The sequence below is a fragment of the Acinonyx jubatus genome, chromosome C1, assembly GCF_027475565.1.
Source record: "Acinonyx jubatus isolate Ajub_Pintada_27869175 chromosome C1, VMU_Ajub_asm_v1.0, whole genome shotgun sequence".
Taxonomy (NCBI): Eukaryota; Metazoa; Chordata; class Mammalia; order Carnivora; family Felidae; genus Acinonyx; species Acinonyx jubatus.
Genome location: NC_069381.1, coordinates 152472766 through 152494883, shown reverse-complemented (window position 1 = coordinate 152494883; position 22118 = coordinate 152472766). Strand labels below are relative to the sequence as shown.

General features: G+C 36.4%; 1 protein-coding gene across 1 annotated transcript in view; it reads left to right on the top strand.

Annotated features, from left to right (window-relative positions):
- Nucleotides 1-22118, top strand: part of TTC21B (tetratricopeptide repeat domain 21B) — an 82444-nt gene that overhangs the window by 36841 nt on the left and 23485 nt on the right. Inside the window, exons 16-22 of the mRNA XM_015081053.3 lie at nt 1011-1083; nt 1559-1669; nt 2367-2505; nt 8211-8317; nt 15199-15387; nt 17016-17126; nt 18360-18441. Coding sequence (XP_014936539.1) covers nt 1011-1083; nt 1559-1669; nt 2367-2505; nt 8211-8317; nt 15199-15387; nt 17016-17126; nt 18360-18441 — 812 coding nt within the window. The remainder of the gene's footprint in view (nt 1-1010; nt 1084-1558; nt 1670-2366; nt 2506-8210; nt 8318-15198; nt 15388-17015; nt 17127-18359; nt 18442-22118) is intronic.

Here is a 22118-nt window from a genome sequence, read left to right as displayed (position 1 = left end):
TACGTATATTCTAATAGCTTAAGAAAACTATAATATAACAACAATTCAGGGGCTAAATGGTCATATTTAATGCTCAGCATAATAGTTATAGCAATAGAAAATTATGACTTAGTATACACCACGCCAAGGTATGGATTACAAATTTTCCTTGGTGAAAGGGCAGGTGCATTATGTCATACACTGGTGCTCTTATTGGGATCGACAACACACACAGGTTGTTCTTACTCTTATAAACATACAAGCACACGCTTCATGTAAGAAGAGATCAACATTCTTATCTGTTGAGAACATAGCACAGTGTTGATGAATTATTTCATTGGCTCATCTATATCATGTAAATATCAAAACTTAGAAAGCTGTTCAGGTTCTTTGTAGGTGCTGAGTGATTCGAAGAAACTGAGCAGCACCTGTGTATGGGTGGATGAACTGGAGGTCCTAGATCTTATTCCCTGTAATGTTTCCAAAAGATCAGCACCGTCATCTCTCACCATCAGAAGATATTTAAAAATAAGATTGATTTGTTTTGGATGCCCTATAATAGTTAAAAGCATAGGTCTTGTTTCAGGCAGATCTGACACATTAGTTATAGACTTCAATTCTTAGTGTCATGTATAAAGTTATACCTCACATATAGTTTTTGGACCAATTGAGTGAGATGCTGTACATTACTGATAGCGTCACATCCTGTTTTGGTGCCTTCGCTCCCACATCATTTCAAAATTAAAGGTAAAAAATGTATTTTCATATAATGAGAGCTTATATGTTTACTGTCTACCAGTACTCTTGTTACCTGCATATCAAAAAATGGAAAGATTTAATGGAAAAAAAAAAGTTGATCTAGCATAAATAATCTGGGTATGAATGGGTTGGTTTTTTTTTTTCTTTTACAATGTAGAAGATACTCTGAAAGCTGTGGCTTAATTGAAATAAGTAAACTTACTTTTTATTTAATTCTTTTAGAAGAAGATATTTATATTCAGGATACTAACTAGAATTGGTCTGATTTCTAGAGAAATTGCTGAGAGAATGCCCAGCCCTCGTTCTTTTCTTCTCCTTGGTGATGCATACATGAATATACAAGAGGTAAAGTTTCTGATGCTACTGAACTTAGATTTAAAAAACAAACAAACAAACAAAAAACTCCTTTTTGTGATTAACATAATATTCTTATTTGTTACATTTAAAGGAATGTTTTAAGTGTTATTTAAAGATCCAGTCATTACAGTAAAAAGGAAATAACCATTACAGTAAAAAAGTTGTTTTCAAACTGAGATCCAGTAATTCAGCATTATCATTATTTGAAATAGATAGGATACCAGAAACAAGGTAAGAGTCTCTTTTAAACAGAAAAATGAAGAGAGCCAGTAATGAGTTACACCTACACTAGTGACTGTCACCTCTCTGACAGTGGTAACGTTTCTAGACTTAACTATGTACTTTATTTGTCTCACTGAGTGAGTACTACAGATACAGAGCTTAATTACAGAAATGTTGCCCTTTAAAAGGATCCAGCTAAGCTGTTTATTCATTGCTTATTTTTTGAATCTGCCAACATTAGCCAGAAGAAGCCATAATAGCGTATGAGCAAGCATTAAATCAGAATCCCAAAGATGGAACACTGGCAAGCAAAATTGGGAAAGCACTTGTCAAAACTCACAACTACTCAAAGGTAAGTACTTTATGTACTTGAGATATGCCTATTGGATTAAATGTTTCAAACCCTGCTCTCTGGGAAGTCTACAGCAAGCACTGTTTGTATCTTGATGGTTATAAACTCCAAATTTATATTCACAAACTGGAATTTATGTTAAAGATTTTGTCAATGTCTCAGATTCTTGACCACTGCATTTTGCAAAGACTGGAGCCTAAAGTTTACTTCTGGCTTCATCTTGCACCTAAACCCTGCAACCAGTTAATTGTGATAACATTATATCTCTTTCATTATAGGACAAAGCATAATAGCTGTCCTTTCTAATGAACCAGTTTTGGTAAGCCATGTGCTTTTATTTCCCTCTAGTAGGGATAATGGATTTTCCTTTAGTTGTTATATTCTTGTTCTATTCCTGGTAACTACTGAACATATATATTTGCATTCAATGCATTCAATGGCCTCTGGAATAAAACTGGTAAAAAAAAAAAAATTCACCAAGCAGTTTTCATTAACTGCTTTTCATAAGAAATGCCAGTTGCCTTATGTGATGTTTGATTGTCTAAAAAATGGCATATTTTACTGATAGGTACATGCCTGAGTTTCTGCTAGGTTATTTCCAATTTTTCTATGCTTTAAATGTATAATGTATAAAATATCTATGCTTGAACACCATTCTCATTGCCTTATTTTCCTAACTGAAACGGATTTTGTTTAGGCAATCACTTACTATGAAGCCGCTCTGAAAAGTGGACAACAAAATTATCTTTGCTATGACCTGGCTGAGCTTTTATTAAAATTGAAATGGTATGACAAAGCAGAAAAAGTTCTTCAGCATGCTCTAGCTCATGAGCCTGGTATGAAAGTCTTTCTGATTTGAAAAAAAAGTATACCATATCTGATATGTCTGATCTGTTTTATTTTTATATTATATAAATGTTCATTTGTATTCTCGGTATTATATATGTGAGGTTGGTTAATTCATTATCAGAATGTCACTCTACTAAAATAGGATATTTGAATGATCTAATAACAGGTTTATGAAATAGTTAATTGTGCCATAGAAAGATACTTTACTTTCCAGAATAATATGAAACTACATGTGATGTTTAGACAAGTAGACATTTTTATAATCTTTCTTCTTAAGTTTTTTTTTTTTAAAAATTCAACACAATCCAAGAATATAATGTGTAAGTCTCCAGTTTCTCATGTGAATTCTACTTGCCCTGTTCTCAAACTACCTTCCTAGAGGTAATACCATTTTTGTGTTTCAGTGTATATGTAAGTACATAACTATAATATGCATAATTTTTCTTTTTGAATGTATTGTTCTTCCTATTCTGGAATTTTTTCCACAGATAGCATATCCCAGATACAGTTTGTTAGTACATTCATATCATTCTAATGGCATTATAATATTCTATAACTCAACAGTTGTTTTTTTTTTTTTTTAGTATGACTCCATGTTTTTCTTTTTTAACTTTCTTTCAATTATTGGACTTTTTTTGAGTTTATTTATTTATTTTTGAGAGAGAGTACAAGCAGGGGAGGGACAGAGAGAGAGAGAGAGAGAGAGAGAGAGAGAGAGAGAATCCCAAGCAGCCTCTACACTCTGCACTGAGCCTGTCATGGGGCTCGATCCTATGAACTGTGAGATCATGACCTGAGCTGAAAGCAAGAGTGGGATGCTTAACCAACTGAGCCACACAGATGCCCCCAATTATTAGATATTTAGCTGATTTTCCATTATTTTAATATTTATAAACTATGTTACAGTGAGTATCCTTGTATTTCATTCTTTGGTATATAGTTGCTTATATCCTTTTTTTTTTTGTACTCTTTTTTAAAAATTTTTATTTAATTTATTTTTTAATTTACATCTAAGTTAGTTAGCATATAGTGCAACAATGATTTGAGAAGTAGTTTCCTTAATGTCCCTTACCCATTTAGCCCATTCCCTTCCCATAACCCCTCTAGTAACCCTCTGTTTGTTCTCCATATTCATGAGTCTCTTATGTTTTTATCTCCTTCCCTGTTTTTATATGATTTTTGCTTCCCTTATGTTCATCTGTTTTGTATCTTAAAGTCCTTATGTGAGTGAATCATATGATATTTGTCTTTCTGTGACTAATTTCACTTCGCATAGTACCTCTAGTTCCATCCACGTAGTTTCAATGGCAAAATTTCATTCATTTTGATTGCCAAGTAATACTCCACTGTATGTATATACGACATCTTCTTTACCCATTCATCCATTGATAGATATATGGACTCTTTCCATACTTTGGCTATTGTTGATAGTGCTGCTGTAAACATTGGGGCGTGCATGTGCCGCTTTGAAACAGCATACCTGTATCCCTTGGATAAATACCTAGTAGTGCAATTGCTGGGCCGTAGGGTAGTTCTGTTTTTAATGTTTTGAGGAACCTCCATACTGTTTTCCAGAGTGGCTGCACCAGTTTGCCTTCCCACCAGCAGTGCAAAAGAGATCCTTTTTCTCTGCATCCTCACCAACATCTGTTGTTGCCTGAGTTGTTAATGTTAGCCATTCTGACAGGTGTGAGGTGGTATCTCATTGTGGTTTTGATTTGTATTTCCCTGATGATGAGTGATGTGGAGCATCTTTTCATGTGTCGGTTGGCCATCTGGATGTCTTCTTTGGAGAAGTGTCTATCCATGTCTTTTGCCCGTTTCTTCACTGGATTATTTGTTTTTTGGGTGTTGAGTTTGATAAGTTCTTTATAGATTTTGGATAGTAACCTTTTATCTGATAGGTCGTTTGCAACTGTCTTCTCCCATTCCGTTGGTTGCCGTTTAGTTTTGCTGATTGTTTCCTTTGCTGTGCAGAAGCTTTTTATTTTGATGAGGTCCCAATAGTTCATTTTTCCTTTCGTTTCCCTTGCCTTCAGAGACGTGTTGAGTAAGAAGTTGCCGTGGCCAAGATCAAAGAGGTTTTTGCCTGCTTACATTTAGGTCTTTCATCCATTTAGAGTTTATTTTTGTGTGTGGTGTAAGCAAGTGGTCCAGGTTCATTTTTTGGCATGTCACTATCCAGTTTTCCTGGCACCACTTGCTGAATATCAATTCCATTGGGTATTCTTTACTGCTTTGTGAAAGATTAGTTGGCCATACATTTGTGGGTCCATTTCTGGGTTGTCTGTTCTGTTCCATTGATCTGAGTGTCTGTTCTTATGCCAGTACCATACTGTCTTGATGATTACAGCTTTGTAATATAGCTTGAAGTCCGTACTTGCTTATATTTCTTAAGAGTAAGATGCTAAGTCAAAAAAGTATGTGCATTTAAAATTTAACTAGAGGGCAGTTGTTGGGTCTTGTATGTAAGCCAATTTGACAATAAATTGTATTCATTAAAAAAACTAATAAAAATAAGATAAATTTAACTGGATACTATCTAAATTGCCTTCTTATAAGTTGGTACAAATTTGCCTTTTTTTTTTTTTCTTTTTGGAGAGAGAGAGAGGGAACAAGCAGGGGAGGGGCAGAGGGAAAAAGAGAGAGAGAATCCCAAGCAGGCTCCACTCCCAGCGCAGAGCCTGATGGCAGGCTCACTATCACGACTGAAAGATCATGACCTGAGCTGAAATCAAAAGTTGGAGACTTAACCGACTGAGCCACCCAGGCACCCCTATACAAAATGCTTTTTTAAAGATTTTTATTTTAAAATAAAATCTAACGCTTACTCATTGTCAAAATTTAAAGATTACAGAAGTGAATGAAAGTTGTGTTGTCCCAACTTTCCAGAAAAAAAAAAAAACACATTTACTTTGTGTATCATCCTAATTAGTGTCTCTGCCATGCCTCTCTTTGTCTCTCTCACACAGAATTACATACCACATTTTTCCTGCCAAAATGGGATCATATTATACTGTACATCTACAGTAGACATTTTTCACTTAATAGCTTCTCTTCATGTTGGCAAATATAGCGTTTCTTTATTTTCTTTAGTATACGTATTCTATATCTTGATATAATAATTTATTTGATGAGTCCCTTATTGATAGACATTTAGACTGAAGAAAAGTTGAAGACAGTATGAGATAAGCTTCTTGTTTATATACCTCTGAGTTGAGTTGTGCTGCATCTTTCTTTCTTACGGTCAAAAATGTCCCATCATTGTGTTGTGTTAATTATAGGGGAGAAAACCACTTCAATTTGAATTTCTTTGATAATCGATAAGGTTAGGCATCATTCCATGTCTGTAGATCACATTTCCTTCTAGGATGTTTTCATTTATATCCCTTGCTTTGACCCTGAACCTCTGATTAATCATCTGTCACCTGTTCGTCATTTGCAGACATTTTCTCCTGAGCCTATCCCTTTTTTTGTTTTTTTAATTGAATTTGTCATTTCCTTAGTCAAATAGAATAGTCAATTATTATATATACCAGCCTTTCCTTTTTTTGAGTCCTGAATTTCCTCTCATACTCAGAAACTATCTTCCTTCATCTTAACATCATAAAAATATTCTTTTATATTTTCTGTAATTTTTGTAGAACTTTAGTCCATGTACAGTTTTTACTATATAGTTTCCCAGATGGAGACCAATTTTATTTCCGTGCCATTTATTGAGATGCCATCTTTGTCACATAATAAACTTATTTGTATGTATGACTAATTCTGAGAATCTTCATTTTGTTGCCCTGCGTTATTTTTCTTTTGCCAGTATCCTATCCACTGTAGCTTTAAAATTCTTCAGAGGTGCCTGGGTGTCTTAGTCAGTTAAATGTCTGACTCTTGATTTTGGCTCAGGTCACGAGCTCATGGTTTGTGCGTTTGAGCCCTGCATTGGTCTCTGTGCTGACAGCACCACAGAGCCTGCTTGGAATTCTCTCTCTCCCTCTGTCTTTGCCCATCTCCTGCTTGTGCACACACTCTCTCTCTCTCTTTCTGTCTCTCTCCCTCAAAATAAATAAATAAATATTTTTAAAAAAGTAAAATGTGTCTGGGTATATGATAAGGCCAGCCCACTCGAAGTTTTCTAGGATTTTCAAAAATAGTATTTTCATTTAGCTTTGATGAGGTTGGTGCTTAAATTTGCCTAATTTTGGATTTATTCACCATATAAAGTATTAGTCCATAAAAATATTTGCATGGGTCTGTCAGACCTTGCTTGAAACACTACAGGTAGCCTTAAATGTGCATATGCATTTTTGAAAAGGTTGTAGAGGAAGGGTGATTCAAGTAGCATATTTTATTTATATGGGTATAAATTTATTACACTTACGTAATATAAATGCTTTCGTGTAATAAATATTTGTTGAGCACACCCCATTGTGCACTTAGATGCCTTCATGTGCATTTCATTATATACTGTTTCATTAATGTCCACATTCATTTTTGAGGCAATTATAATTATTCCCATATTTAAATTAAAACCTAAGACTCTGTTTCCTTGACATATCTAACTTAATCTAGCTGAAGTAGCCAGCACCTGGATTCTAATAAACATCTTAAACTTAGCATGTCTGAAACAGAATTCCCGATCTGCCTCCCCACATCTGTCCTGCATGCAACCTTCATTGTCTTAATAAGAGCTTTATCCCTCTAGTCATTGCTGAGAGCCCGGATCCTAGCCATCACCCTGTCCCTGCCTGTAGGAAATCCTGTTGATTCCCCTTAGGCTGGGGTTTTAAAGAAATAATATATATAAACCACTTTGATGTATATGTGGCACAAAATCAAGAGTCAGACACTTAACTGACTGAGGCATCCCAGGTGCCCCTCAGACTGATCATTTTTAGATTTCTTAAGTGAGGTTGAATGGCTATGTTTTTAAGTAATTTGTTCATTTCACGAACTTGATAAATAGTAGAAGAAACATTTTCTTATTTATGTACGGTTCTATTATTGCTCTTAAATCACAAAATAATAATACCAAATATTTAAATAGCACTTACCATGTACTAGACTATTTTAATTGCTTTGCATATGCACACTTGTTTCATAACTTACTTTTTAAGTTTTACAACAACCCTATGAGATGGGTACTATTCTTTCCCTTATTTTACAGATGAAAGGGAAACACGAAATGTGTAAGTATCTTGTTCAAAGTTAAATAGCTAGTAAGTGATAAGGACTAGATTTGAAACCAGACAGATTGCCATCAAAGTCAGTGCTCTTAGTGACTGTACTTCATTGCTTATCAAGTGTCTATTATTTTAAAAACAGCCATTATCTTCCTAATTGCATGTAGCAACTACTCTATCTCGTATTTTAATGATTTCAATCAGCATAAATGTTTATACAGTTAAAAATGAAAATTGAAATTCTTACATGTATTGTTACATTGTTATCTCTTAATGTAAGTCTAAGAAAAACCTTGTTGTTATCCAGTTCCTTAGCTTTTCTTCCAGCTAGTTTTTATCCTAAATCTTTTTTCTTTGTTTAATTTGGCCATCCTTCAGTTAACTGACTGAAAGTTTTTCAACTTTATTCACTATTTCTCAAAATCATTCTTTGTAAAGACCTGTTTCAAAACTTGTAGAAAAATGTAAATGTTTATTTAAAAATGACTATTTGTTCCCAATACCTTCTCTCATAGTAAATGAACTGTCAGTTCTCATGGAGGATGGACGTTCTCATGTTCTCCTAGCAAAAATTTATAGTGAAGTGGAAAGACCTGGTGATGCCATAGCTTCATTACAACAGGTAAATGTACTTGTGAGTGCTTGTGGGGTGTCGGAGGGGAGGGGAGAAGGGAATACATCACGGGTAGGAGAAAGACCAGTTATTTTGGCCCAACTACCACAGAAAATAAGTCAAAATAGAAATAATGATCAAATGCCAATGGATTGTACTGTTTAAATGTGTTATTGATAATCATTGTAACAATTACAGCAAGCTAATATTTTTAATCCACTTTTGTAGCTGAGGAAGCTTGGCTTAATAATTTGTGTAAAATCACATGACCAGGGTCATAGGCAGGCTTTGAATTCAGTTTTTTCTACTTTTGTTTATTTATATCTTCCTTAGTTTCCCTTAATATTTTGGGGGTTTTCAGAGGAGAGGTTTTATACACATTTCCTTAGATATATTCCTAGGCAGCTGATGGTTTTTGATGATTTTTCACCTTCTAGTTTGCTATTAGTTTTTTTTATAAATGACTTAAGTTGTATCTACTCCACTTTCTGCATTAATCAAGATGGTCGCATGAATCTTCCTTTTTTTCTTGTTAACGTGGTGTATTAAATTGGTTTTCAAATGTTAAACCACCCTTATATTCCTTAAATAAATGTCACTTCGTTGTGATTTTTTTTTAAAGATATTGCTGGGATTTAAAGATACTCACTAATACTTTGTCTAAAATTTGTATATCTATGTTCGTAAGGGAGATTGGATCTCTAAGACTGTTGCTGTTTCTTTAATATTTGGAGTAATTCAAAATTAAAACCATTTCTACCTCAAGGCTTCATTGATAGCAAGTTTTTATTAAAGGATTCCACTGAGGGTTTCAGACTGATCATTTTTTTTTAAGTTTATTTATCTTAAAAGAGAGAGCACATGGGTAAAGGGCAGAGAGGGAGACTGCCAGTGCAGAGTCTTACACGGCGCTCGAACCCACAAACTGTGAGATCATGACCTGAGCCAAAATCAAGAGTCAGACACTTAACCGACTGAGGCACCCCAGGTGCCCCTCAGACTGATCATTTTTAGATTTCTTATGTGAGGTTGAATGGCTATGTTTTTAAGTAATTTGTTCATTTCATTAATTGTCAAATTTATTGACTAAGATTTGTTCATTGTATCTTATTTTTTGAATGTCTGCAAGTGCTATAAAAATATCTTCTTTTATGGCCCCGATACTGATGATTTTATTTTCCTTCTACTATTAATGATCAGTTACACGAGGAGTTTATTAATATTTTCAGAGAACCAATTTTCCCCTTTTCTGGATTCATTAAATGTTTTCCCTTTATCTCATTAATTAGTTTCCTCTACTTTCTTTGGATCTGGTTTGCTGATCTTTGCCTAGCTTATTGATGAATTATTGTTAGATAATGGATTAGTTAGCCTTAGTTCTGTTCTTACTAATTTAAGGTGAAAATTTTTCTCAAAGCATTGCTTTAGCTACCTCTCACAAGTTTATTATTATTCAGTTCATAATATTCCTCATTTCCCCTTTGATTACTTCTTTAACCATGGGTTATTTAGAAGTGTAGTATTCAGTTTCCAAACAGTTCTGATTTTCTTGTTACCTTTTTTTTTTTAATACCTCTTAATCCCTTTCACCTATTTTGCCCATTCCACTACTCCCTCCCTTCCGGCAGCCACTAGTTCTCTGTATTTGAGTATTATCTTTTAGATATTGATTTCTAGTTAAATTCCACCATGGTCAAAGACATACTTTGAATGATTCAATCCTTTGATATTTGTTAAAGCTTGTTCTGTGTCCTACATTATAATCAGTTTTGGTATAGGTTCCGTGTGGATTTGAAATAATGTGTTTCTGGCATTACTGAGCACTTAGTTCAACATATGTCGTTTGGGTCAGATTTGTTAATTGATTTATCCTACATTTTTGCTGAGCTTGAAGTGAAACGTAGAGTACTTCATTACTAATCCTATATGCTTTCTAGAATCCCACACTGCTTGACAGCTTTTGACCCAATTTTCATGTACCCAGAAGAATTCTCCATTCTCCAAATAATTTATCAAATGTTTTGATTTTGAGCTTTAGCTAACAGTGGTGTGTGTGTGTGTGTGTGTGTGTATGTGTGTGTGTGTAAAATAACCTATATTTCAGTAATTTGCCCAATATGTCCAATAATTTTTTTTATTCTAGTTACGAATGAATTGGTCTTGGACTATTAGATTTCTATGATACTCATTAAATTTCTGTGATACCCATCTAAGTTTATGATTTCATTAAAATATGTAATCTTTAAAGTCTTAATATCTTATCCTTAATTGGTATGGTTTTATCCCTATTTTTCTATCACATGATAAGAGAATTTCACCTAACCCTAGGTTAGCTATCATTAGCTACAAGAAAAGTGTAATTTTGGTAAATTTAGACTTTTAAAATATTTTAGAAGTGAATTTGGCTTATTTTACTTTTTTATAAGTATTATTAGTCACAGCTGCCTTGGTTATATGAGTTCTTGTGTTGTATGAGCAGATAAATCAAGCAACACTGAGAACAATGTACTCAGTATACTGAGAAACAGTATACATGGCTAGACAATGCCAGTGGGCCAAATTTAAATAATTTTAAGTTTATATGTTATAGCACTGAGATTATTCATCTTTAATAAAATTTAAAGAGCCCTAAATTTCTTCCCAATTGTTAACATTCTATGCTTTCTGATCTCCAAAAAGATAAATCCTGAGTTATAATTCAAACAGAAACTTATAAATATAATCAAAGTTTTTGATATTTTAAGTTCATTTATTCAGGACCCATTACTGAGCCTAATCTCCACTTTATGGAACTTTAGGAGTCCCATCATAGTATTTTTGCATAATTGCTAAACATTGTAGGCCATGGCAGAACTGCTACATTTAGGGAAACCCCAAGTCTTATTAACTGTACTTTCTAAAGATTTCAGATTTCTGAAATAACTCCACATTTTTTCATCTCGTCATCTTTCTGTTACCTTTTAGCCCTGTCCAGCATTATCTTTTGCCCAGACTCCAGGAGCCTCTTAACTAATCCCCATCCCCTTCCAATCTTGTTTCATTCCAGTTCTCCACAACACCAGAGTAATTGCTCTAAAGGGCAGACCTGATGTTGTCACCCTGTTGCTTATAAACATGTAGTAGTAACTACCCTGTGTTAAAAACTGCCCTCTAGAATAAAAAGCAAATTATTTAACAAGCTTACCTGATGTAAATTATCTCTGTATTTCTAGCCATTTTTCCTTCTAATTCTTTGGTCAAACAATAGTATCCCGCACCTTCTTCCTTCACCTGTCATTCCTAATGCCTGTAATCCATCCCATCTCCTTTCCTTCTCTCAAAGTCACATGGGAGTACTACCAGTAATTCTTCAAGTCTCACTTGATCTCCAAGATTAGGTCAGGTCTCCTATTATGTAATCCCAATGCAACTGGTATTTCCCAGCCATAAAACAGGACCCTCATAATTTGCCGTAATTATTTTATTATCTGTCTTCATGCTAAAATTAAAATTTCCATGAGTGTAGGTGTAGTTCCATGTTTTGTGACCCTAGCAAATGCTTGCTTCATTAGTTTACTATGCTGTGTAACAAATCGCCACAAATTGTAGTCAATGAAAACAATACACACATTTATTTTTTCACAGTTTCTGTGGATGTGTATTCTGGGCATGGTTTAGCTGGGTCCTCTAAAAGGTGTCAGGACAGTCAAGGTGTGGCCAGGGCTGGGTTCTCATGTGGAGACTTGTCAGGTGGAGGATCTACTTCTAAGCTTAAATGGGTTGTTAGCAGAATTCATTTCCTCAAGGCTGTGAGACTTAGGGCTCCAAGTTCCTGTTTGCTTCTTGTTGCAGATCCTAGAGGTTCCTCAGCTCCTTGCTGGTACGCCAGCTAATAGGGTCACTTAGTTCTTCAAAGCCAGCATGGAATAAGTCTACTAACAGAGTCTTATGAAATGTAATCATGGGGGTGACATTCCATCATATTTGCCATAGTCTATTGGCTACAAGTAAGTTATAGGCCACACCTCACACAAAGAGGGGTGATTAATACAAGGAAGTGAACATCAAGAGGTGGGGATCATGGGAGTCATCGTAAAAATCTGTCCACCATGACAGGTGCTTGAAATTTGAGTTGAATGATTGAAAGGAAACCATACTTTTTTTTTTTAATTTTTTTAAATGTTTATTTTTGAGAGAGAGAGAGAGAGAGACAGAGCACAAGCAGGGTAGGGGTAGAAAGGGAGGGAGACACAGAATCTGAAACAGGCTCCAGGCTCTGAGCTGTCAGCACAGAACTCGACATAGGGCTCAAACTCAAGAATTGTGAAATCATGACCTGAGCCAAAGTCAGACATTTAACCAACTGAGCCACCCAAGCGCCCCGTGAAAACCATACATTATTTTAATTCTTTAATTGCAGGAACAATTACAGGGGGAAAAATCACTTTTTATCATCTTAACCATTTTTTCTGTGAAAATAAAATCTAAATAAATTAAATACAAACAACCTATATGTCATAAAACACTAACAATTTTGTGACTTTTAACTTAGTGTAGCTTTAATTACTACGAACAGATTATATTTATTTTTGCTTTTTTTCACTTAACATTCGTGTGGCTTTTTCCCTGATGTCTGTGTAGCTCCATCTTCCTCATATAAAATATAATGTGACATTCTGACTTTATTGATAAGTTTTATTTTGATATGGCTTTCAGTAAGATACATATACAACAAGGCTATTGAAATATAAAAGGAAAATTAAGAAGTCTATGAAATAAGATGTTTATATGTCATTCTACCCAAGGGTTTTATGGAATTTACAAGAATATTATAAAGTAAGGAGAGAAAGTAAATGCATTGACAATCAAAGTTAATATAGTTATTTTAACAGACAGTTAAATTTAGCTTTAATCTTTCTGGAACCTAAGGAAAAAAACATAGGAAATGGTATCAATTCTTCAAGAAAATTTTATTCTGTATGAAAATATTTTCTAATCATTATATACTCACAATCATTGACTGTTCTTTTATGAAATGACTTTAATAGGAAATGCAAAAACTTTTGCTCAAAAAATCTGCCCTGATTATTTGCCTTCAGGAAAATGCAAAGCAGGGCACTGAACAGGGTGGCTCAGTTGGTTAAGCGTCCTACTTTTGATTTCAGCTCAAATCATGATCTCATGGTTGTGAGATCAAGCCTCACCTCAGGCTCCATGTAATGGAGCCATCTTAAGATTCCCTCTCTCCCTCTCCCTCCTAAATAAATAAGTAGATAAATAAAGTGTTTCTCTAGAAGTTAAGCTAATGAGGTCCACTCATCTGACTTTGTAGCAATTTAATTGATGCAGAGATAAAACTTAGGCTATCTCGAGAATGAATTGTATACCGTTTAGACCTAGGATGACCAAAGAATTTATCATTCTAGCCAAAATACTTTTGAGAGAGAAAGAAGGCAGAATTAATAATAACCTGGCACAACTGATATAAAAGGTACTGCCAGATGGAACGATACATTCACTCTATTTAGACAGTTGTTTCAGAGTTTTTTGTCTATGAGTGTGTGTTTGTGAATATGTGTGCAAAACTATGCACACCAATATATGTATGTATAAAAAACATCCAATATACAAATATACACATACCTCTGCACTTAAGCATACATTCATATAAGCAAAATAAAAATTTCATGAAACAATATTAACCTTTACCACATGCTATATATACCCATGTTTTCTAATCTTTCCTCTTTCATTTCCAAAAGAATGCTTATTATGACACCTTAAATTAATGTTACGACCTACGGTTCTAAAAATACTCTGCTTTAGACCATCTTCGTCAAATACCAGTTGTCAACCAACATTCTGACAGGAGTCCCCAGAAGGGCTCCCTGTGTGTAGCATAATGTGTGGCAGATGGTGGGCATTTTACTCTTTGTTAAATGAATGCATGAATGCCTTAGTGGATGGTTATCTATAGCTCAAAGTTAAATTTTATTGTGAAGGCCTAAAACGTAGGACTTCTCTGTCATTTACAAAAGGAAGGTCTCAATGTTTCACAAATCAAACATGTAGGTAGGTGATAAGGCTGATATTCTAGTTTAACAACCTGCTCTACATTCTTACCTTGACGGAGGCCCCTACCTCCTTTCTGGGTATCTGTGTATAGTGTTGGACCTTATAAATATACACCATCAGTTCGTTGGTCATTTCCCCATCATTAGACATTTGAGTTGCTTTCAGATTTCTTATTTTTTGTTGTTTCTTTTTTTGTTTTTACAACAAATAACAGAGATTGTTTTTTTTTTCTTTTTAACAGGTAACATGTTTCCTTTTTTTCTTCTAAGTAACATCCATAATACCTTCCCAAAAGTGGAACAACTAAGTTCAGTAGTTTGATTCGTTTTATCAAGTTAGCATGTTTTGCTAGGATGCTCTCCAAGAATGTTTGGACTCATTCATTTGTCATCACTGATATATGGATGTACTTACTGCCTGAAACCTTCCAATATTTGATTTAATAATTTTTAGATACTACTTTATTAATTTAATAAACATTTTATATTTCCACGTATTTAATTGCAGCATCTAGATTATTTTCCATATATTTGTTTCATGCCTGCATTTCCTCCTTAGTGAGCCTTCTGTACATATCCTTATAACAGTGGGAAAAGACTCAGTAATTTTATTATACTTTGTTTGGAAAGATATGTGCATGCTGGCTCATTTGCAAACAAGCACATGTTTAAGACCTCAATTAAGACATTTTCTTTGGATCAGGCTTTGTTAGATTTAAGGCCAATAATGCTTAAATATATCTTCTGTAAATGTATGCCGTGTGTGAGTTATTGATAATTGTTTAACTTATTTTCCATTTCTTTTTTAAATTCCTTTTTATCCTTATTTTCTTCTAGGCTCGAGAATTACAATCTAGGATACTAAAACGTGTTCAGATGGAACAGCCAGACGCAGCTTCTGCACAGAAGCATTTAGCAGCTGAAATTTGTGCAGGGATTGCCAAACATTCTGTTGCTCAGCGAGACTATGAGAAAGCAATTAAGTTTTATAGAGAGGCTCTTGTTCATTGTGAAACAGATAATAAGGTCAGAACCTTTATAAAATTTTCACCGCCTTTTATCCCAGATGTCATCTAATTGCCCCAGATGTAAAATTCTTACCAGCTTGTTTGTAAAAAAATAAATGTAATAAAAATACAAGCTAAAAAATTAATATTGTTTCTAGAAATTCTTCAAAATGCCTTATGTAATAATGTCAGAGTCTAAAACTTACCGTGGAAGAAGTGACATAAAATAAATCAGTAAGTTCTTTGGTTTTTTTGATATTAATCTATGTTTTAATAATCACTCTAAAACAATTGCTCAGTCTCGAATATCTGGATCTTCATGATTCAGTTCAGTTTACTAAACTGCTATTGAACACCTCTGTATTTCAATTGCTATTTGGTGCTGGATATGCAGAAAAGTGACTAGATTGAATCTCTTACCTAAAGTGGCACAGCATGAGAATACCTGTAAGGATAATACTGGTAAAGAAAACTTCTATACGTGTCTGGTTATGTAAATTAAAATGCTGTTACTCTCTCAAATCTAGATAGATGATTAATTTAAAAAAAATTAATATATGGCTAAATACTTCTTTTTTCTTTTTCGTTTTTTAACTTAAATCCCAGTTAGTTAACATACAGCATAATAATAGTTTCAGGTGTACAATATAGTGATTCAGCAATTCCATACAACACCTAGTGTTCATCACAAGTACCCTCCTTCATGCCCATCCATACCCTCACCCACCTCCCCTCTGGTCACCATCAGTGTGTTTTCTACAGTGAAGAGTCTGTTTCTTGGTTTGCCTCTATCTCTCTTCTTTTTTTTTTTTCCCTTTGCTTATTTGTTTTGTTTCTTAAATTTCACGCATGAGTGAAATATAGTATTTGTCTTTCTCTGATGAATTTATTTCATGATGCAGGAGAAAAGACAACTATATTTTAGAATTTAAGGTTTTATTTTTTTTTTCAGTGTTTATTTTTTTTAGAGAGAGAGACAGAGTGTGAGTTGGGAAGGGGCAGAGAGAGGGAGACACAGAACCTGAAGCAGGCTCTGAGCTGTCAGCACAGAGCCTGATGCAGGGCTTGAACACTTGAGCTGCAAGATCATGACCTGAGCTGTTTAACCAACTGAGCCACCCAGATGCCCCAAAATTTATGGTTTTGAATTGAACATTGTAAAATGAATACAACTCTTTCAGATGTAAGGCAAAAATAACCTTTAAGGCATAGCCAAATAGATACCTTGTATAGTGGTGGTTAAAGGAGTTAGAATCATGTTTTCAAATCTGAAGCGTAGTTTGGAAATTATCTGCTTCAAGCTTTTTATTTTTCAAATGAGAAAACAGGTTTAGAGGGATAACAGGGACCTGGCCCCATCGTGGAGAAGCCTGGACTAGAATCTAATCTCTGATTTAAGACCAGTGTTCTTTTCACAGTGCTTTGTGTCTGTATACCTTTCAAGTGAGTTACTACCTGTTTTCCCCCTGTCTTCCAGTGTAAGAGAAAATAGAGACGGGTATGTGTATAGTTTTCCTGCCGATCATGCTTGGCATTTTAATTGCAATCGCTTTTGGTCAACTGAAGTGTAATCTGTGTCCAGACATTTTCCATATGCACTTTTTAATCAAAACAGTTTCTGACTAATCTTGCGCTTTTTCTCTACAGATCCTGTTGGAGCTGGCTCGATTGTACCTGGCACAGGACGACCCTGATGCCTGCCTGAGGCACTGTGCGCTGCTTCTCCAGAGTGACCAGGACAATGAAGCTGCCACCATGGTCAGTGCAAAGGACTTCAGTGCTGGAGAGGCAGTTGTGTTTTATATTCCATGTGGAAGTTTCAAATTTTACCCCGTAAAACTAATACTAGATGAGAGGCCTGGCTCATGTTGACTTTTGGAAGAAACAGTATTTTTAACATTATTAGCATATTTTACCAATAAAGACCAAGAATCTTTTTGTTTTATAAGAATGGCAAACCTAGGTCAGGCCTTTACTTTCCCTTTGGGGTCTAGTTAATTTGTCTTTATGCCAAAGAGGATACATGATCAGGAAGAGTTGATGTGACAAAGCTATCATTTGCTAACGACTGACTCTTAAGTACTTACCCAGACATGCGGGACTAATTAAAAAGTTTCCATGGGACTTTTGTAGTTACAGAGAGAAGCCTTGATGTATTGTTCTAAGATGGTGTGCTTTGCTTTCTCATTTTTACCCGGGTTGAGACACGAGTTCATTTCCCAACGGCTAGGTAGATGATAGTATGTGAGGTTCACTGAAAATTATTATTATAACAAAAAAGAAGTATAAAAAGCATCCCTTTTAAAACACAATAAGAAAAGCTCAGTAGATCTTGTGTATTTTAAATTGCTTTGGAATATTTAGGGTTTAAGAGTATTTGGGTTTTTTTAAATCTTCTCGTCCTTTTAGCCAAATCCAGGGGGGCATCTTTTCTATCACGGCACATAGAGTGTGCAATTCCCTTCAAATTTCTGTTTTTAAAATAGCCACTTGAAACATATTTTCTGCTAAAAATACAGTTTTGTGAACAGAGTGATCTGTTTCACATCCTTAATTATCTTCTGTTACAGTGATATGAATTAGTGTAATTCATATCTTGAGTCTCGAATTTTATTTTATTTATTTTCTTAATGTTTATTTAATTTGAGAGAGAGAGAGAGAGAGAGAGAGAAGAACGTGAATGGGGGAGGGGCAGAGAGAGGGAGACACCGAATCAAAGCAGGCTCCAGGCTTTGAGCTGTCAGCACAGAGCCCGGCGTGGGGCTCAAACTCACTAACGGTGAGATCATGACCTGGGCCGAAGTCAGATGCTCAACCAACTGAGCTACCCAGGCTCCTCGATATACTTGAATTTTAAATGGCTCCTTTTTGTAAAACTTTGCCCTCTTCATGTTTTTCATAGGTGTTTTCATAGCCCTAAATCTTGACAGGAAAGGTATGCTTTGTAAAATATATGGCAATATTTTTAGAACCAACTTTTTACCTTTATAGATGATGGCAGATCTCATGTTCAGGAAACAGGACTATGAACAAGCAGTGTTTCATTTACAGCAGCTTTTAGAACGCAAACCAGGTAAATATCCATTAATTATGTTTTTACTAATGCAGTCAACTTCCTTTCTCTTCTTTTTGACTGTTATGAAAACCTCAGTCAAATCCAACTTTCTGTTCCACACCTGCCTTTGAGTAGCAGAAATGGCTGTAAGGAAAATGCAGCACCTTTGACTGGCCTCACTTTAAATTATGACCACAGACCCCCAGTGGGCCCTCAGATGCTGCCTGGCAATCCTGCTGTATTTCTCTAATGAATTCACTCATTCCAGCTGCTTTTTATACCTTCTCTTCCCCCCGTCAAACCTCTAGCCCCCTCATCCCCCTTCCTTGTCCTCAACTAAAAATGTTGCCGCCCACTTGAGTAGGAAAATACGAGCAACTGGAAGAACTCCATTCGCCTTTCGTCAGGTCTGCCTTCTCGCAGCCGTTGTCCTCCCCAGATCTGCCATCCTTCCCACAGCCAGTGTCTCCCTGTGGGCCCGGGATGCCACCCCTGTCCTCCCGGAGGGCTTTCTTCAGGCACATCTGTCTCTCCTGCACCACCATTTTTTCCCAAGTCCACGCACAAGTATGGCGTGATAGCCCCTTGCTAAATATATTAACTAAAAACCAGTTCTTAACTGTCCAGTTACTCTTCCTGCCAATTAATGCTCCATTCTTCTCTTTTCCCGGATGGAACATCTCCTCTAAATGGTTTCCATCTGTGCTGTCTCCACATCATCTGCTCCGCTCCTGCAGTCCAGGGAGGCTGTTTCTGCAGGACAGGCGGCCACCTCCAAGCTGCCAGAGCCTGCGTTCATGTCTCAGCTGTCTGCTTCCGTGGCATGTCCTTACGCTCAGCACAGCTCCTTCCCTCCCTCGTGAAGGACTTTCTTCACTTGCCTGCTGGGGCGCTGGGCTTCCCTGGTTTTTCTTTTTTTGTTGTCTACATCTTTGTTAGATCTCTTTTCTCTTTATGACCTGTAAATACCAGAATGTTCTAGACCTGGGCTCTCAAACTTTTTTTTTTTTTAATATAGTCAGCCCACTGGGTGACTTCATCCAGGCCCATGGCTTTATGTCCTACGTGTATGCTGGTGTCTTGCAAGCATGTTCCTCCAGTCCTGACCCATTCCCACTCTGCTGTCCTGGGGGGTCTCCAGCTTGACATGTTTCTGTAGAACAATGGATCTCTCCCTCTGTCCCTCCAAATCTACTCCTCCATTTCTCACCTCAGTAAATAGCATCACCATTTACCCACTTAGGCCCCAAACCTTACAGTTACCTTCGGCTCATCTGTCTCTCTACCACATCCCGTCTGTCAGCATATCCCCGTTGCTCTACCTTCAGGGCATACCTGGAATCCCATCACCTTTTACTTCCTGTGCTGCTGCCACCTGGTCTCAGGCATCAGTGTCTCTCACGTAGATAGTTAATGCTCTGTTCTCAAACTCTCCCCTGTTTCTGTTCCTTGCCTCCAGACAGTCGAGAAATGCTTTCAGCTGAAAGTAGCAGAGACTGTCCCTCTCAAAGTTCCAGTGGCCTGAATGATTATGGCTCTTTATTTTCCCCTTATGTAAAAGAAATGTAGAAGTCAGTTATGTGGAGAGTGGCATGGAGGACCCACAGTATCATCAGGACACCTGAGTCCTCTGCCTTTTTCTCCTGCCCTCATCAGCCTGACTTCCACTCTGAGTATCACCTCATGGTCCAGGATGACTGCAGCTCTAGCATCAACGTTCCAAGGCCCAGATGGGGAAGGTTGGGGTGGAGGTGGCTAAAAGGGATTACCTCCTTAGTGAACCATCTTTTTTTTTTTTTTCTGTAAAAAATTTCCCTTCTGGAAGCACCTGCATGGCTGCAAAAGATGGTGGGAAAGGTCATCTTTTAGTTGAACCCAGTGCCATGTAGGATAAAATCAGAATTCTGATCGTAAGGAAGAAAGTGATGGTAGACATTAGGTAGGCAACAGTCCTCGCAGCTTAGTGCCCTGACACTTTTAAATTGCTCTTCCCTCTTCCTGGAATATTCTGGTGGCAGCTACTTCACGCCTTCAGGACTTGGCTCCAGCATGGCCACATCCTGAGAGCACCCTTCTGCAGCCATCCTGTATCAATGACACCTCTTACTGCTCTCTATCTTTCTATCTTGTGTTTGGCTTTTTTATATCACCCTAAATAATAGAATGTAAGCATCAAGTGGCCAGGAACTTTGTCTTTGTTGCTGTGTTTCCAGGATTTAGAACAGTATCTGGCCAACTTGGTGCTCAGTAAATATTGGATAGAAAAAGAGTGGGAGGAGCAAAGGGAACAAGGGAGAAGGAAGGCGGGGAGGAAAAGGAAAACAGGAAAGGAAGGTGAAACAGTAATGTGTGTTACTTACGTTTTTACCAAAAAGAGTTTGAAATCTCAGAGGACTCCTAGAGGTGTCACTCAGTTCTTGTAAACCCTAATGCCTTCATGGTGGGATGCCACCACAGGCAACCAGAACTGCCTGGTTTGGGCAGCTGTCTCTTTCAAGTAGGGCAACTCAAAAACCTTATAGACTCTACTATTGTAGTTACTAATGCTTCTACTTTTAAAAAGTTTGAATTTGAGAACAACACTTTCTACTTACAAACAAAATACCCCTTGTTAGAGTAAAGGTTGAAAGAAAATAAGTCCTTTCTGTCTTTGTAGTGATAACAACATTTTATTTTATTTCTACTATTTTTATTATCTTTTTAAATGTTCTCCCACCTTTGGATTGCCTCATGCTCTGTTGTTGTTTCTTTCTTTCCCCAGTCTGTCCCAGCTTCTACCCAGGTGTTATTTAAAAGAGTGCAGTTAATCCAGGTGCCTGGGTGGCTCAGTCGGTTAAGCTCAGTTCATGATCTCTCTCACAGTTCGGAAGTTCAAACCCCGCATCAGGCTCTCTGGCAACAGTACAGAGCCCCCTACAGATTTTCTGTCTTCGTCTCTCTCTTCCTCCCATCCCTCTCTCTCTCTCTCTCTCTCTCTCTCTCTCTCTCTCTCTCAAAAATAATAAATAAACATTAAAAAAATAAAAGAGTGCAGTTAATTATATTAACATCTTACCTCTTCTACTCACTCTGAGTACATCTTCCCACCTCAGTTGCCCAAAGCTTACTCTTACTTTCTTCAAGCCTAAGTTATTTTTGTCATGCCATTTCTGTCCGGGGTTCTAGACTCTGCTTGTCCTTTTCTCCTTCTATGAACTGCCAGTTTAAGGGACACACATACTATTTTCATTCTGTCTCAAGCTGTTCTCATATTGTAGCACTTCCCTCTGAGTGAATAATCAAACCTGGCTTCTTTAAAAAAACAAACCTCTGCCCTTGGAATATTTTTAAGCCATTGATGATGCTAGTGCCCTCACATAGAAGATTTGAAGAAGCCCTCATCTGTCATGTGAATTTGGTCTCAGCCAGGTAACTTGGCATCAGCATTTTGTTGAAAGAGATAATAGTCACATTGGCTTAGTAGACTGGCAGCTTTGGACTGTCTGTTTATAAACAAATATAAAATAAATTATTTGTAAATTCAGTGTACAGACTTTGTACATTGGAAATACCAAATCACATACATCCATATGTCCAAATCTTTGCATGTTTCTTTTTCCTTTTGCCTATAATGCACATTGCCTTCCTTATTCTTTTTCTCTTTCCCAACACATGATCCAAAATGTACTCACCCTTTACCAAAAACAAAAGCCTGT